The sequence below is a fragment of the Vanacampus margaritifer genome, chromosome 3, assembly GCF_051991255.1.
Source record: "Vanacampus margaritifer isolate UIUO_Vmar chromosome 3, RoL_Vmar_1.0, whole genome shotgun sequence".
NCBI classification, from domain to species: domain Eukaryota; kingdom Metazoa; phylum Chordata; class Actinopteri; order Syngnathiformes; family Syngnathidae; genus Vanacampus; species Vanacampus margaritifer.
The window spans coordinates 10196077-10211972 of record NC_135434.1 but is presented as its reverse complement, the minus strand read 5'-3'; the positions used below and the strand labels follow the sequence as shown (position 1 = coordinate 10211972).

The 15896-nt window shown below is 40.4% G+C and overlaps 3 protein-coding genes across 6 annotated transcripts; 2 read left to right on the top strand and 1 right to left on the bottom strand.

The window, feature by feature from the left end:
- The first annotated feature begins 1839 nt into the window (after positions 1-1839).
- LOC144048542 (betaine--homocysteine S-methyltransferase 1-like) lies at positions 1840-7964 on the top strand. Its single transcript, XM_077560655.1, has 8 exons — positions 1840-2007; positions 2617-2749; positions 3900-4012; positions 4124-4315; positions 4393-4540; positions 6164-6346; positions 6642-6870; positions 7511-7964. The coding sequence occupies exons 1-8, from the start codon at positions 1993-1995 to the stop codon at positions 7686-7688; spliced, it is 1191 nt and encodes a 396-aa protein (XP_077416781.1). The 5' UTR covers positions 1840-1992; the 3' UTR covers positions 7689-7964.
- A 279-nt stretch (positions 7965-8243) lies between these two features.
- kgd4 (alpha-ketoglutarate dehydrogenase subunit 4) lies at positions 8244-11229 on the top strand. Of its 4 annotated transcripts, none has more exons than XM_077560661.1 (5): positions 8244-8351; positions 9247-9402; positions 10127-10190; positions 10512-10708; positions 10787-11229. In XM_077560661.1, the coding sequence occupies exons 2-5, from the start codon at positions 9349-9351 to the stop codon at positions 10802-10804; spliced, it is 333 nt and encodes a 110-aa protein (XP_077416787.1). In that variant the 5' UTR covers positions 8244-8351; positions 9247-9348; the 3' UTR covers positions 10805-11229. The 4 variants fall into 4 exon arrangements, with proteins under 4 accessions (XP_077416787.1, XP_077416786.1, XP_077416785.1 ...); XM_077560660.1 differs by lacking the exon at positions 8244-8351 and adding an exon at positions 8805-8874; XM_077560659.1 differs by lacking the exon at positions 8244-8351 and adding an exon at positions 8871-8917.
- Positions 11230-11267: 38 nt separating this feature from the next.
- pdxp (pyridoxal (pyridoxine, vitamin B6) phosphatase) lies at positions 11268-14244 on the bottom strand. The gene is made up of 2 exons (XM_077560656.1): positions 13453-14244; positions 11268-12320 (listed from the first exon to the last, which is right to left on the bottom strand). Exons 1-2 carry the CDS (start codon positions 14048-14050, stop codon positions 11980-11982), a joined length of 939 nt encoding a protein of 312 aa, XP_077416782.1. The 5' UTR covers positions 14051-14244; the 3' UTR covers positions 11268-11979.
- Between the last annotated feature and the right edge of the window lie 1652 nt (positions 14245-15896).

Below are 15896 nucleotides of genomic sequence, written 5' to 3'. Positions count from 1 at the left end.
GAAGAAAAAAAATGACGACGGCTTGAGGATACAAAAGCGCTTGAAACAATGATGCACGCTGCAATGTGCTGTAAACGTCACAACAATAAACATGATTAAGTTTAATTGTGGCAAGTTATTATTATCTCTGCAAAGCCCACATATGTTTGTATGGTTTTATTTTGATGATGATTATTATTATTATAAATTATTGATCTAGATCATTTGTTGAACATTTGGTGTGAAACAAAGACCAAATTTGAGGAATTTTTGGTGATGATGATCTAGATTGCCAATGTGGATCCAGATCAAATCTGGATTAGATCTAATCTGTAAAAACTAAAGCAATAGATGCTCAACTCAAAAAATCTAGATCTGGAGTCATGGATCCAGATCAGTTTTGGTCAACATACTGTAAAAACTTCAGTATGACAACTTGATGAATCTGATGATATGAATCTAGGTTTGAGAAAGTGGATCATGTTTGGTACAACATTTCTTGGTATGGCCGTATTGATGGAGTTTTGGAATCTGGATCTTTTGTAACGCTTGAAAACTCAATTAAACATTTACACTACAATTAAATGTATTGTGTAGCTTTGGTTTGACATGAACATGATCTAGATCATGGTAGCTCCGTTATGACCCAAGAACCAAACTGGTTGAATCATCATCTGGCTCTGGAATATGGATCTGGGTCGTTTTTAAACCTACAGCTCTAAAGTTTTTAAATCTATTTTTGACATGGTTGTGCAGAATGAGCACATCACTAATTGATTGAACTTTAAACGGACATAAAAAAAGACGAGTATGTGATTTAGATTGATTAACTTTGGATCATGATCAGTAATCTGGAATTAGAATGTGGAAAACTGAAATACGTGGCTAACTCCATAGCATAGCTGAATATGTATTGATAGCCAACTCAACGTCCAGATCATTTTATGATAAAACAGACATTGAGTAATTATATGGTCATGAACAGATTTCCGTTACGTGTTGTGTTGTGTTACGTTTTTGACTGACAAAATATTTTTTGAGCAGGATTCAGAAATGAGCAGGATTATGCAAATCAACCGATCAGATTGAAAAACAGACCAATCAGACTTGATCCAAAATCTAAATCTTTTTCTTTTTTTTTTAGTTATTTAATAAAAAATGTTTCAGGCAATAACAAAAGCAAGTGTCAGATTCCACAAAAAGCAAAAAAAAAAAAAAAAACGCAGATAAAGTCCAGTTATGCCTGAATGGGAGTGGGAAGAAGAACATTTATTTAATCCTACCCCCATTTCCCATTCGAAATTACAAGGTACTCTGCTACTAAATTTAAGACGATAAATAACATGTACCCAGAGAGCAATGGATATTAAATAACCCAAAAATAAATAAACAAATACAAAAGATTTAGCATTGTGGCATTACCATAAGAAACAAATAAGAGTTACGTTTTAACAACACTAATACACAAATGAGGAACGTATAGCTTTAAGTTTTTATGTAACCTGTCATGTTTTTACTGAAAAACTAACTTTTGATCAGCCCATGCCACAGTGTAACATTACATAACACATAAAGTCAATACAAACACTCCAGGTTTAATCATTCCCCCTCCAGTTTAATGTTCTACAAGAATTTTCTTTCACTTATTAGCATTGAATGCCTTCAACACTGTGATTACAAGTGCGTTTTTTTTTAAAGGTTTTGTTTGCTGTGTATCTTATCAACGTGTCTAGTCAGCAAAATTCACACTTAAAGCGAAACGCACAAACAAACCAACAAGTGTACTTCATCCGGCCTAAACTAGTAAATGCGCAGTGACAACACACTCATTCACCTGGAAAGGTGAGGGGGGCAAGTTGTTGTGTAACTTGCGTTTTTTGCCAATCAGAGCGTCTCTGGCTTTGACCCCTCCCCCTGGTCGCAATGGATTTAAAGAAGTGCTCTGGTCCATTTTAATGTCTGTTTCAACCTGTCAAAGTCTGAGCAGTCAGGGGTCCACGCAGCTCTGGGAATATGGCACCAGCAAAGGTAAGCAACGGGAAACATGTATTCGGAATTGATGTCCGTAAAATGCCGAAATACAATCCTTTAAATCAGGGGTGCTCAAGTTCGGTCCCCTATCCAGCCTGTTTTCCATGTTTCTCACCACTAACACACCCGATTCGTGATCAGGATCGTTATCAGGCTTCTGCAAAGCTTGCTGATTAGCTGAGCATTAGATTCAGCTGTGCTGCAGGAGGGAAAGGATAGGGGCTCTCGAGGACCGAATTTGAGCACCCCTACTTTAAATTATACGTTGCCTTTTAGGTTACAAATGAAAATGTTTGGCTAAATTGATGGTATTGTATTTTAAGGATCAGGGATTTTATTATATTACAAATAGCTTTGAATGTGATTAAAAAAAACATGACACAAATCCATACATTAAACTAAGAAATAAAAATGAATTGTAGTGTTTTGTAGATCGGAAGGTCAAAAGTTGCTTTTGATGATTGGAGCATCCACAAAGAAGTGTGAGGCTTCTCATTAATATTCAACTATCTTGCACAGGAATTTATCAGTTATCATTCCAAGTATCATTTTTGTGGTTTATTGTCATTCCTAAGTTGACATCCATCCTTTGTTTCTTTCTCTCAGGGAATCTTGGAGCGTCTCAACGCTGGGGAGGTGGTGATCGGCGATGGCGGCTTTGTGTTCGCCCTGGAAAAGAGAGGCTACGTGAAGGCGGGTCCCTGGACCCCCGAGGCCGCCACCGAGCACCCCGAAGCAGGTGAGGACCAGGCGTCAACTCACTTTTTAAGATTAGATTAGGGGTTTGAACATTCCTGTATTGGATGTCTCTGGTTCTTTTTTTTAATGGTCTTTTTTTTTTTGGGGTCTTCTGATTAATGTTATGGTAGTTTTGGATTTTTCATTAGAGTTAGTTTTTATTTCATTTTGACTTTTGATTTTTAAACCCAGTTAGTATTAATTGTATTTTAGAGTAGTTTTGTTAGCTTGTATAAAAAGTATAAATTAGGGATGTCCAAGTACCGATTCCAGGTATCCTATCAGTGCCAATTCTAACCTTATTTCAAGGCATCGGTATGTGCGACGGTGGCCGATATGAGTATCGAGTGCCCTCTTGTGATTATTTTACCATCAGGAACTAAAAATTTGACATTAGAAGAATAGAAAATTACTAGGGGTGTGCCCCAAAAAATTATTTTCATAAGAATCGCGATTCTCATTTAGTACGATTCAGAATCGATTTTAAATGACCCAAAATCGATTTTATTTAAATTATTTTAGACTGTCTTCCCTTTGTTTGTGTGTGCCTTCATTGGGAGCGCTGTTCATGCTGTACCCGATTTGGCCACTTAGGGGCAGTGTGGTTCCACACGGTCTGATACACTGTTAAGTTGCAGCCCCATTAGCGAGTAGAAGGAAAAAGTCACGATCAAGTTATTCCAATAAAAGTAGTTTTTTTGCAGTGTGGAGCCGTTGTTTTGGGTGATAAAAGTGCCGCAAGTAGAGCACTAATTAGCATTAGCGAGTCAGACTGGAGTAGATCATTACGATTCCTTGAACATCTATAAATTGAATCGAGAGACATTCAAAGATTCCCACCCCTAAAAATTACCATTAATTTCATGCAATTTTTAGGAAAAATGCTATTTTGGGATATATCGCACTTTCTTTAAAATGATGTCATTGGTTTTTGTTTTTGTTTTTATGTATCAAAGGTATGGTATTAAAGATGAAAATTAAGAAAATGTTTCCTATTGCGTAATTTGTAGTTCAAGTTTTATAAATCATTTCCTCAAAATTTTATTAATTTAATTGACAAAAATATTTTTTTTCATTTGAGTTCTTTTGTTAGTTTTCGCGAACTATAATGTATAACCTTGCTTCTGATGTAACCGTGTTTGCTCTTCCAGTTCGCCAGCTGCACAGGGAGTTCTTGAGGGCAGGGTCCAATGTCATGCAGACCTTCACCTTCTACGCCAGTGACGATAAACTGGAGAACAGGGGCAACAAGATGACCTACACCGTATGTTCAATGAAACTAACTAGTCTATTACTTTTACTCCTCTAACTGCAGGAGCAGCTGGATTTAGCCACATTTTCTCATAGCGTCAATAATATTGCATTCATCGCACAGGGCGCCCAAATCAACGAGGCCGCCTGCGACCTGGCCCGCCAGGTGGCCAACGAGGGCGACGCCTTGGTGGCGGGAGGCGTGTCTCAAACGCCGTCCTACCTGAGCTGCAAGAGTGAGGCCGACGTGAAGGCCATCTTCAAGAAGCAACTGGATGTTTTCACCAAGAAGAACGTGGACTTCCTGATTGCTGAGGTAGACGTGAATCCTCGCTTCTGCACGCGCGCTGTCGATTTTTCGCTATTGCATATTGAGGTTTGCCCTTCCTGCAGTACTTTGAACACGTTGAGGAGGCCGTGTGGGCGGTGGAGGTGCTGAAGGCGACAGGGAAGCCCGTGGCCGCTTCTCTGTGCATTGGGCCGGAAGGCGACATGCACGGCGTCTCGCCTGCAGAGTGTGCTGTCAGGCTGGTCAAAGCTGGTTGGTGAACTTTACATTCACACACAAACACAACTGACTCCTTATTTGCGACAGTGGTGTCTTGACTTGCGAGTGAAATTTTTTCCGTAACCACCCTCGTATCTCAAAACATTGTTCCCCATTTAAAGGGAAAATGCCATGAATCCGTTTGAGCCCTTGTGCTCCTTCTGTTGTGCAGGCCTTGGCCACCAGGTGGCAGTAAATACAAACGTCGAGAAAAACACGAAGAAGAGTTTCACAAGGGGCTCGGGAAGCTCGTCATATTAGCCAATTTTCACAGAAGATAAAGAATATATACTTGCGTCACTGTTTGTGTTCAAATATCCGTTGCTAACAGCTTGTAACACTACAACAATCGCTGCTATTTGCTAGCCCATTTTTGTGTTTTGCAATGTGTTAGCATTAAGCTAGTGGTGATCCCTAAGGCAGAGTTGTGCGGCAGTTTAAATAAACATGTAATTTCCCTTTTTTTTTTGTCTGACAGTTAACTGTACTAGAAAGTGAATTAAACAGCTTAAAACCTCTTTTTAGAAGAATTGTTCCCTATCTGCTAAACTGCTACTTGTTGTGAAGCGAGCTGAGTTGAGTTGAGCCACCATGCCGCGCTTGTTCAAATTTTGGCTTGCAATTTGAAGCATATCGTCCAAACAATGGCTCCCAAAAATCCTCTTAAGTCAGATGGCTTGTATCTCACGGCACCACTGTAGTATGTCAAACATTTGTATATTTCTTAGTTAGCATTAGCATGCTATTTTCTTGTTCAAGGTGACAAAATCTGAGCTTTTTTTTGGCTAACAAAAGGGAAATGTTTTTGTGACCCAAATGCCAAAAGGCAAAATTACCCAAACCAAAGTCATGACAACAAAAAAAACAAATGGTCTCCATATTTGTGTTTACCTGTAGCATTCTTGCTTAGCAGGCTAATTCCTTAATGCTGCATTTGAGGTCGGCAGCCAGGAAGTGTGCACGGCAATGCCCTTTTGAACTCGGAGAACCGAGTTGCAAAATTGGAAAACAAAAAGGACGCATCACCGACCGGCTTCAATCTGACATCACCTGACAATGGCGACCCCCTTAGATACAAAGATGTGGATGACAAAACAATAATTTACACGATTATATACATATTTATCTAAAACATTTCTTTAATTATTCGCATCAAAATAAGTAACTTCACGTAAGCCAACGTGATTTTCACTAACTGCGTTAACTAGAACAACAAACAATTTATCTGAATCAGCCATCTTTGTTGTTTACATTCGCATTGAACGATTTGAGGCCGAAACTAAGAGAATGCAAGTGGGATATATCCGACTTCCCACCTTCCTCGAATGCAGCATAAGGCTACAAGATTGAACTGTTTTTGAGGAAAGGGGGCATTGTGACTACGACGACCCCAAAAAAAAAATTCCTCTCACATAAGACAGGGGGGAACATTGGACATCCTGGCAACTGACAAAACACATTAGGAGTACGGATGGGAATCAATAGCAACCAATAGCATTTGGAGGCGTACAGACGACAGTGACTAGGTTACATTTTCACCCATAAATCGTTGAAATAGAAAAGCTGCTTTCTTGCGAATTTTGTGAACTCACATCAGCGTGCCGTCTCCTTGCGTAGGTGCCCAGATTGTGGGTGTCAACTGCCACTTTGACCCACTGACCTGTGTGAAGGCTGTCAAGATGATGAAGGAGGGCGTGGAGAAGGCTGGACTGAGAGCTCACTACATGGTGCAGCCTCTGGCCTACCACACCCCCGACTGCAACTGCCAGGGATTCATCGACCTGCCAGAATTCCCCTTCGGTAATCACACACGCACACACAAAAGAACCACGTTATACTTTTAACCCTTACATAGTTTTCTATGCACATATTATGTATAACTGCAAATATCTAATTATGAACTATGAATACTTTTTAAAAATGTTACCAAAGCCTAAAATTAATCCTAAATCAATGATTCTGAGAAAACGATAAGTGTTTTACAACACTCGTTTTTGAACAAAAACATCTACTATTCTACGAAATAAATAAATAAATATTTTGTTTTTTAATCACTACAAGTAGGCACTTTGCAATTTATGAAATCCTTGCCTAGGTCTGGAGCCCAGAATCCTGACCCGCTGGGACATGCACAAGTATGCCAGGGAGGCCTACAACGCCGGCATCCGCTTCATCGGCGGCTGCTGCGGATTTGAGCCGTACCACATCAGGGCCGTGGCAGAGGAGCTGGCGGCCGAGAGGAAAATTGTGCCCCCTGGATCGGAGAAACACGGCATGTGGGGTGCGGGTTTGGAGATGCACACCAAACCCTGGGTCAGAGCCAGGTAATCCATAAATCATACACTGGGATATGGTTTCATGCAATTTCAGGTGCATATATAGCACACACTTTTTGGAATTTTAGCCCAAAATTTTAACTTTGGTTTTCATCAGACCGTAACACATTTTAATATATACATGTATATTGCTATATAGTAAAAACTACACTAAATTAGAATTAAACTATTTAAATACTCCCTGCATGTTTTTATAGCATTTATGACACTTATTTTTAAGTTCCTTAAACACACTTCAAAAAACACCGAATGGATATGACAAAAATGTTGTACAAACAGTGTACCGATATCCATTTACAGTAAACAAATCCCATTATTTCCTAACAAACAAATGTATCATTTCACAATATAAATAATATAATCCTTCCCAAACATTTTCTGTACATTTTAAAATGAACCTACAGCCATGCTTCTTTCAACGAGTGAGACGTTCTTTATGATCTTTTCCTGATTCTCTTCTTCTGCTAGTGTTAAACAGTACTGTGCCGCCATCTGGTGGCCAAAAGTGGAATTAAATCCCAACTTTAAGTACAAAATTGAGTCATGACAGGGCCCCAAAAAATCAGCAAAATAAAAATACGTCTCTAATATGTAGCTTATGGTATTTCTGTCTTTTTGTGTAACTTAGAGCTCGTCGTGACTACTGGGAGAACCTGAAGCCGGCCTCTGGCCGTCCCCTGTGTTCCTCCATGTCCGACCCGGATAGCTGGGGTGTCACCAAAGGCGACGCTGATCTCATGCAGCAAAAAGAAGCCACCTCTAAGCAACAACTCAAGGAGCTGTTTGATCGCTCAAAGAGCCACTGATTTAACTAGTACCGCACCCCTCAGACCTGACAGCAGAGATTCAACGTAGACAACCGTGGACTAACACACGTGTGCAAATGTCAGCATTTTCACCATGTTGACCAGATCTTCACTTGTAACTGGCACTGTTGAGTGCATCTGATGATTGTAAACTGCTGTAGAGTTTATGTGAATCCACAGTGGCAGCTCAAGTTTGGACCAGGCCCCTTTAAGATCGGGACTTTTTCCATGACACACGACCACTATGTAAAATAAAGACAGACCTTATACAACGTGTATCGGTGTCTTTCTTGATTGTTGCTATGAGATACATGCATGAAATAAGATACAAGAAATGTTTGCAAATCGAAACATGTAGATTGTATTTATAAATACATGAGCCATAATGGAGAATCGCCATTTGGTATGACGATGTTTTGTAGACTTAGATTGTGTTTTGAATTTTATAGTGCACACACACACACACACACACACACACACACACACACACACACACACACACACACACACACACACACACACGGTGTAGTCAGGCGGGGAAGCGAACTCGCGCCAGACTACACCTAAGGCAAGTGACGGCAACCACTCCGACACCCGGAGCCCCGACTAAGATTGTAGTTTAAAGGGGTCAGCAGCGAGAAAACCTGACTTTGTACTTCGAAGTTAAGTATTTCCCAACTTGTATTGAGCCAGGCTGCCAGGGCAGCCATTTTGCATGAGAAGAATCTCAAGTAATGCTGATCAATTGTTAATTTGGTTTTGTTTGCTCATTAAATACCAAAATAAATAACAATAATCTGTTAATAAACAGGAAAAATAACTTTGCAATACATTTGAAAGAAATTAGATTTGTACCCAATTATTAAACTAATCGAAGGAATAAACAGGTCAAAGTAGCACTGAGCAATAACATTCTTACTTTGCCTTTCAGAACCAAAATAACCCAGTTTGAAATTGATTTCTAAACAGCCAATTCATTTTTTAAAGGCTGATGCAAAATACAGATAATATTGGGCTATACAGTATATGATATTGAAAAAAAAAAAGTTTTTTAAAGTTGTTATCTAAATGACACTTATCTCCCTCCGTAGACCAGCTCTGCTAAATACGTCGTTGCCTATTGGACGATGTGTATCACGTGATTAATGTATTATTTCCTGAGCAATGTAAAAATAAAAGATAGCTGGTAAGAGCTCTGTTTGTTATTCACCCAACTAAACAAGGCACCGGTATGCGACACATATCGTAACATTTCTTACAAATTCCGGACGTCATCTGTACCATTTAAAGTATTTGCGTGTATGGGTTGGTCCACTTGGAATATAAGGTGACTGGTGGATTTAGATCTCTGTTTTGGCTCTATTTTTGTGCGCCTATGGTAGGAAGCTAATCCGCTAGCCTGTTAATATTTGCTTTTTTGACGCAGAGAACGCTGCTTGCCTGATAGGTGACATAAATTTTCGGGGTGGAATTGTTGTCTATTTATTTAAAAGTGGCCGTACAGTAACGCTAATGGAATTTACCTTGAGCACTGTGGTTTCGTCAATTCTCTTTGCAGACATTACTGCGTGAGTGCGTGTTGTGGGCGACGCCACCTTGTGGCGTATAAAGGAGAAGTGCAATTGTTTTTCAACCCGGAAGTAAAAGCACGGAGGTCGTCATGGGGAGCAAAGTCAGCTCCAAAATGGCTGCTCCCACCGCCAGAATTATTCAGGTAACGTCTCCCTGTGATAACTTAACTTTTGGACTGCTTTACATGTCATGTTTGTTTAAAATTTATAAGCGATACCGTGGGTGGGTATTTGACGGAAATGCTTGACGAATTAGCGCAGGGAGGATGGCCTAGTGCGGTGGCAAAAGTTGGTCGTACCCTTGTTGGTGTCCTTGTTTTCGATGCCAAAAACGTCGTTTCCCCGCTTTAAAACAGCAGCAGTTAACGTGTTTGGCCATTTAAAGTATACGTTTGGTAAATGTAATTTCTTTGTCAATGCGGGTGTTTAGTATGCGTGCTCAGGAGGCTGCTAGCTGGCTAAACAGTTGAATTCGAACCGATCTACTGTAAGCTAATGGTGTAGGAATTTCCTCAAATGCTTTTTTTGGGGGGGTATTTGACTGCAGAAAGTACACGGTATTTAATTGAGATGTTTTATTTATGCTGTTGATTTTGACATGGCATTTATTCCAACAACGGATGTGATAGTTCGACATTTAACTCAATTTTGATTGAACTATAGTCCTAAACAAAGAACGTTTAAATAACTTACTAAAATAATAACGAAAAATAACTCTGTGTACATAGGTGACTTTTCCCTGTATTAATGTTTAATTACGGAATAATGACCAACAGGCCACTTTAAATAGGAAAGATTAAAAATAAATCTTTTCCTAAGTACTTTGACTTTATTTTTCATTGCATCAAATGTTTTTGCTTTCCTCAGGCTGTGCGGCCTCATGCGCCCATGATTAAATTTCCCAGCAGACTGGGCATCCCTAAGCCTAATGGTGAGTGGCATTGTATCTTATACCAAAATGTGATATTGGATAAACCCTAGATATGACTTATTTTTTAAAGTTGAAACTGCTGAAAACTTTTTTTCAATGTATAGACAGGACTTGTATTAAACCAGTGATGCTTTGTGTGGTACTTTTGGAGTGCGGGCTCCCTCTAGTGGTACACCAAAGAATTACTGCCCAAGTGCACCTTATTTGAATACACAAAAAAGTTATTTGATTTAAAAACTTTTAGAAGGAAATAAACAGACTTTAGGACTGTTGATTTCCTGCTTACTCTCATCATCGTATCTTGTTTTCTCTCTCCTCCAGCCCAAGAAGCATTATTAGTCAACGTCCCACAACCTAACAGCTCCATATCGCCATCAGCTTCAGCGCCGCCGCAAATATCAAGTCGAGTAACTTTGCCGCCTATTCCGGGCACACCTGACACGTTGGCATCCGTTCAGCTGCTCCCTGCAAGGTACCGTCGAAGAACGTTGGTGGTAGAAGAGATGGATTACATCCAGGTAAACTAGCTAATTGTTAAATGTGAGCAGTTATGACTAAATGTTTTTTTTAAGTGATTGATTGTTTTCTTGTTCCAGCGTGGCGGACCAGAGTGATGGCTCGCATTACTTTTTTTTTTTTTTTTTTTTGGTGGCTTGCATTACAATGACTGCAACCAATGTCCTTATCTATGGAGGTCATCGTCTTGATGTCTTTTCTGTTTTTGGCTCACACAATAATCCAGAGACACAATGTAGAATAAAAATTACACAAATCCTGTCATAATGTACATATGTTTATTGGTCAAGATGTTTGTTTTGATGACCTATTTTGATTTCTAATGAACACTGGATGTTCTCCTGGATTGGCATCTTGCACCCGACTGCTGCTTTTATGTGCTTCTTGTATGACATTTGGTCATGCTCTGAAGACATTACTCTAAGAGTTCTTCTCGCTTCCATGGCCTGTATCATAATGCCGAGTCTGTTGGTGTTTGTTCCAATGTTTCATTCAAGTCATTAAAGCAATACTCTACTCTGTTGTGGCGTGTGTGTGTGATGCAAGACAGGCAAACTATACTTATCGTAAATGCAGTTATTTATTGTTGCCAACATGCTCTCTATGCTAACACTGAATATTCACTGTTGATATGATTCACATCCATGTGGCAGGCTTTCTAATAGGGGATGTGTACAAATAATTAACTCAAATGTGCAGTATAGTATTGGCACACATGACTGACAGATTGTCAATTATAGACAAAAGCTGTTTGTATACAATTTGCTGTTGTGATGTTTCAGATGAAAATTTGGTAAAAAGAAAAAAAACTCAGTATCAAACACGCAAGCTCCTGAATAAAAAGGTGCAATAGAAATGACGAAACAATGTTTATCACAAATGGCCACAACACTTAACACTGAGGTATGCTTGAAACTAAGTTGGTCAATCACATTTGTCTTTTTTTCTCTCCAACATCCTCTATTTTTTGAAGCAGTTTTTAGATGCCGCATAATGGTGCCAAAACTCCCTAAATAGGGAAGTAGTACCATACAGCACAATCACATCTTGACTGAAAGAAACTGTCAGACTTGTTGCGGAATGTCTTTACTGCCTGTGCTTCGGGTGAATTTTTCCCTTTAGATCAAACAATTTGTAAGCCGTTTTATGGGTATATAAGTTTGCATCGATACAGAATTTATTGGGGGGGGGCGCAGTTTATAAGGAGTGTCAATTACTTGCAGTTCTTCCACTATTCGCAGCAAGGCTCCATCCAATAGAAACACTGCACTGATCAGTTGCTTTGCTCTTCAACCTCCTCAAACGCGGGCAAGAAGTCAGCGATGGTGTCCACCACATAATCCGGCACCAGGTTCTGATGCACTTCGTTATTCCCGTACTGGTGGGCCTCTTCCATCTGAGACACCCCGGTGAGGGTGAGCATGGTGTCCAGGCCGCAGTTGGAGCCGAACAGCATGTCGGTCTCCAGGCGGTCTCCCACCATTAGGCACTGGGCCGGGTCCATGCCCGGAAACTGGCTGGAGATGCACTCGAACATGTAGCGGCTCGGCTTGCCGATCACCGTAGCCTTGCGGCCCGAGGCCACCTCCAGGGCTGCCATGAGGGACCCGGAACCTGCCGGGCAAGACGAAAACCAGGATGGATGAAAATGAAACTAAATAGCAGTTCCGCTCTCCGAATGAGTCAGATGAGATACCGGAATCCCCCCGTGACTATGAAGTACATGTGCAACAAAACGATCAGGTTACAATATTAACTCATTCACTGCCATTGACGGCAAAAATTCATTTGAACTATTTCAATTAGTTTAACATTTTTTGCCCACTTTTCTAATTGGCGAGTAGGGGTGCAGTCATTGTCATGCTTTTTTTCCTCCCTCGTTTCTTCTTAACTAGCCATTAAAAGAACAGAGGAAAAATTACACGGGAAATTACATAATGTTATTTTTTCCTTTTTTAATAGGTGTATTTTGTACTCATTCACTGCCATTGACGGCTATAGACGTCGAAAATTAATTTGAACTATTTCTATTAGTTGAACATTTTTTTCCCCACTTTTCTTAAGAGTATGAAAACCTAGAAAAAAAATAGTGAACATTTAGAACAGATATAAAATTTGTGATTAATAGTGAGTTAATTATTGAAGTCATGCAATTAATAACAATTTTTAAAAAATGATCAGCTGACACGATTTAAAAAAAGAAAACATTAAAAATTAGGGGCGTCAGGCAATTACATTTTTTGAATCATAATTCATCGCATGACTTCACTAGTTAACTCACGATTAATCACAAATTTTACATGTTCTAAATGTACAATAAAAAAATTCTAGGTTTACATACTCTTGTTAACAAAAGTGGAAAAAAAAGTTTAACTAATAGAAATAGTTCAAATTAACTTTTGACGTCTATAGCCGTCAATGGCAGTGAATGAGTTGAAGTCAAATTTAACTAATTTTCCATAAACAATGAAAGTAAACCTAACGGGAGGGTTAAAAGGTAGAAAAAGAAACATTGCAGTGCTTTGGAGGTATAACTCCACCTCCCCCCAACACTGTGTCACCTGAAGCAGTTACAAACTGCTTTTGGGAGGTGCGTCATTTTATATTCGCGGATTTTCGCTATTCGCGGCAGGGCTCATCATAGCTAACGCGAGTGCCGGGCTGTCAGATCTGTAAATTGTCAAGACAATGCAGTAAAACGCTAACAATGCCCCTCCGCAGAGTGACCGGAGCACCACCTTCGTACCTGGCAGTATCCTGCCGCTAGATAGCGGGTGCCAGGGGTCGTTGTCGGTAGCCAGGAACAAGCAGTTGGGGTCTTTTAAGTAGCACGATGCTTTGGCCAGCTTGAGGAAAGTCAGTTTGTCGTCGTGGCCCACCAGCACCGCCTTGACGTCCGCGGCCAGGGCGCAGTCGTAAATGGTGGCGTCCGGCTCGTCCGCCTCCTCCACGCAGGGGATTCCCGCTTCCCGGAGCTCGTCCCGGAGCCCGTCGCAGCCGACGACGAACACCTGACCGCAGAGCTTGGCCACGTCCCGCAGGTAGAGAGCCGAGCAGTAGGACGAGCTGAAGATGTGTTCCAGCGCGACGGCGGTGAAGCCCAGCCGGTAGAACTTGTGGACGTACTTCTCGCGCGGCCTGGTCGAGTTGTTGGTGACGAACACGACGTTTTTGCCCCGCTTCATCAGCGAGTTGACCACCTGGGCCGCGCCCGCCACGGCCTTCTCGCCGTGCCACAGGACCCCGTCGCAGTCGAACAGGAAGAACTCCTTCGCCTCCAGGAGACCTCGAATCTGCGCACCGCCAATTTTCCGGCAGGCTTTGAAGCCGAAGGTGGCCGCCATGGCGGAGTTGTCCTCGACCGCTTCCGTGTTTTACCTCCGAGCGCGTCGCCGTGTTAGGAGCTGGACCATAATAATGCGTTTGACGGGAGGGAAATATGGCAGCGTGGCCGTCCGTCGTTAAATCACATTGCGGAGAGGACCTTGGTGACGTTACGTACCATCTTGCAGCGACAGGAAGGAAGCTCGACGTGTAGCCACGCCCACCTGGTCAAATTTCGACCAATCGGATTGCAGAGGCGCTTTGACCAATCAGGAACGTAGTACGGCATAACAAGAAACGTTCCTTTTCTCTGCGAAAAGTTAAAACCTTTCTATTTTATGGTAAAAGTTTTACACCGACAAGTGTAAATGTTTCAAATCAACTCCGTTATTTGAACTATTCAAGTAATTACAGTATAGCAATTACCAATCAGAACGGATTATATATTTACAATGTGAAGTTTTTTATTATTATTGTTTTTATTTGTACTCACTGTCATTTGATACTTTTTCACTGTAATGTTAACCGTAACAAAAAATGTGTAAGGCAAGTAAACTGGTTTGGCTGATCTTTAATTGTTAATGAAAAATAAAATAAATATGAATTACAGTTAAAGGTGTACAAAATTAGACTGTTCCATTGTAAAGTCCATTCACACTTAGGATCTTCAATGACCCTAGTGTAACATGCAAGTTTTTGTATTGTGCGAGGTTCTTTCTGTTTCATTATGACTAAAAAGTGTGTGACGTACAGTAAGTCCTGTTTGTCTTCTCAATTGTTGTACCTGTAGTGCATGTACAAAAACAGACTTTGTTCAGACATAGGAAGCAAATGCCAACATGACAGGCGTCCTGGGCCTGGCTGATCCAAAAAAATAAACAAACAAAAACAAAAATACTAAAGAAACTACTAATTCTTATGACTCTGTAAAATTGTTACAAATTATTGTTGCTTAGGTATTATGGTTAGTCTCAATAAAACCTTCATAACCATGATTTGAACCCAAATTCTCTGAATTGTGAGGCAAATGTGCTCACCACTAGGGAACCTTGCTTCCCTATCTTCTACAATTTTGTTTAAATATTTGTCACTGAATTTTGGAAGACGCTAAAGTTAAAGCCAATTAAGTATCCTTTTAATGTTACAGCACATGCTCCACACCATTAGATGGCGCTAAATCCACATAATTGGGGTTTGGACCTTGAGTCAAGGCAGCACGGTGACCCTAATCCACTTCTGTCCCACAATTAGTAACTCACAAGATTTTGTCTTCAAATCTCGGCTCAAGCCTTCCTATGTGGAATTTACACTTTCTAATATAAAGTGAATTAACGTGTTAGCATTATAATACTTCTATTGACTGTACAGACAATGTTTTAAGTCACATTTTAGCATTATTAATTAATTCAATTGTCTTAAAAAGTGTGTAACATGAGTTAACCATGGCATGCGTTGAATAAAAAAAAAACAACATATCGCAACATATTTCTTCTTCATTATCGTTGTTACCCATCTGCCGCTGCATCGCAAAATTAGAAAAGCCAAAGAAAAAGAAAAACACCTGTGGAGTTTTTACTTTAGACGCTCACTGAGCTAAAGTCTCACAATATTTTCTGCCATCGCAGTTTCATTCATCAGAAGTGAACGCTGCTTGCGTGCTCTTATTAACGTGTGTCTGTCCTAAACTCAGTGCAGTCCTATACCTACCTTATTTAGTGTTTCACACCACAAAACAACAATGGCGCAACATTTTTATATACGGATACGATTATACACAATTGACTCACAAATATATTTCTGTGTGAAATCTGGGCCTATGAAATTGAACTCAGGGCTGGTATCCTGAATGGCAACAGGTGGATACAC

Bases quoted from the DNA above. Each gene is read 5' to 3' on its own strand.
- LOC144048542 (XM_077560655.1), top strand. The intron at 4,013-4,123 runs GTATGTTCAATG...TTCATCGCACAG, and splicing joins GCAACAAGATGACCTACACC to GGCGCCCAAATCAACGAGGC. The intron at 6,347-6,641 runs GTAATCACACAC...ATCCTTGCCTAG, and splicing joins CCTGCCAGAATTCCCCTTCG to GTCTGGAGCCCAGAATCCTG.
- kgd4 (XM_077560661.1), top strand. From the start codon at position 9,349: ATGGGGAGCAAAGTCAGCTCCAAAATGGCTGCTCCCACCGCCAGAATT. The intron at 9,403-10,126 runs GTAACGTCTCCC...TGCTTTCCTCAG, and splicing joins CCACCGCCAGAATTATTCAG to GCTGTGCGGCCTCATGCGCC. The intron at 10,191-10,511 runs GTGAGTGGCATT...TCTCTCCTCCAG, and splicing joins GGGCATCCCTAAGCCTAATG to CCCAAGAAGCATTATTAGTC.
- pdxp (XM_077560656.1), bottom strand. From the start codon at position 14,050: ATGGCGGCCACCTTCGGCTTCAAAGCCTGCCGGAAAATTGGCGGTGCG. The intron at 12,321-13,452 runs GTACGAAGGTGG...CTTGCCCGGCAG, and splicing joins TAGCGGCAGGATACTGCCAG to GTTCCGGGTCCCTCATGGCA.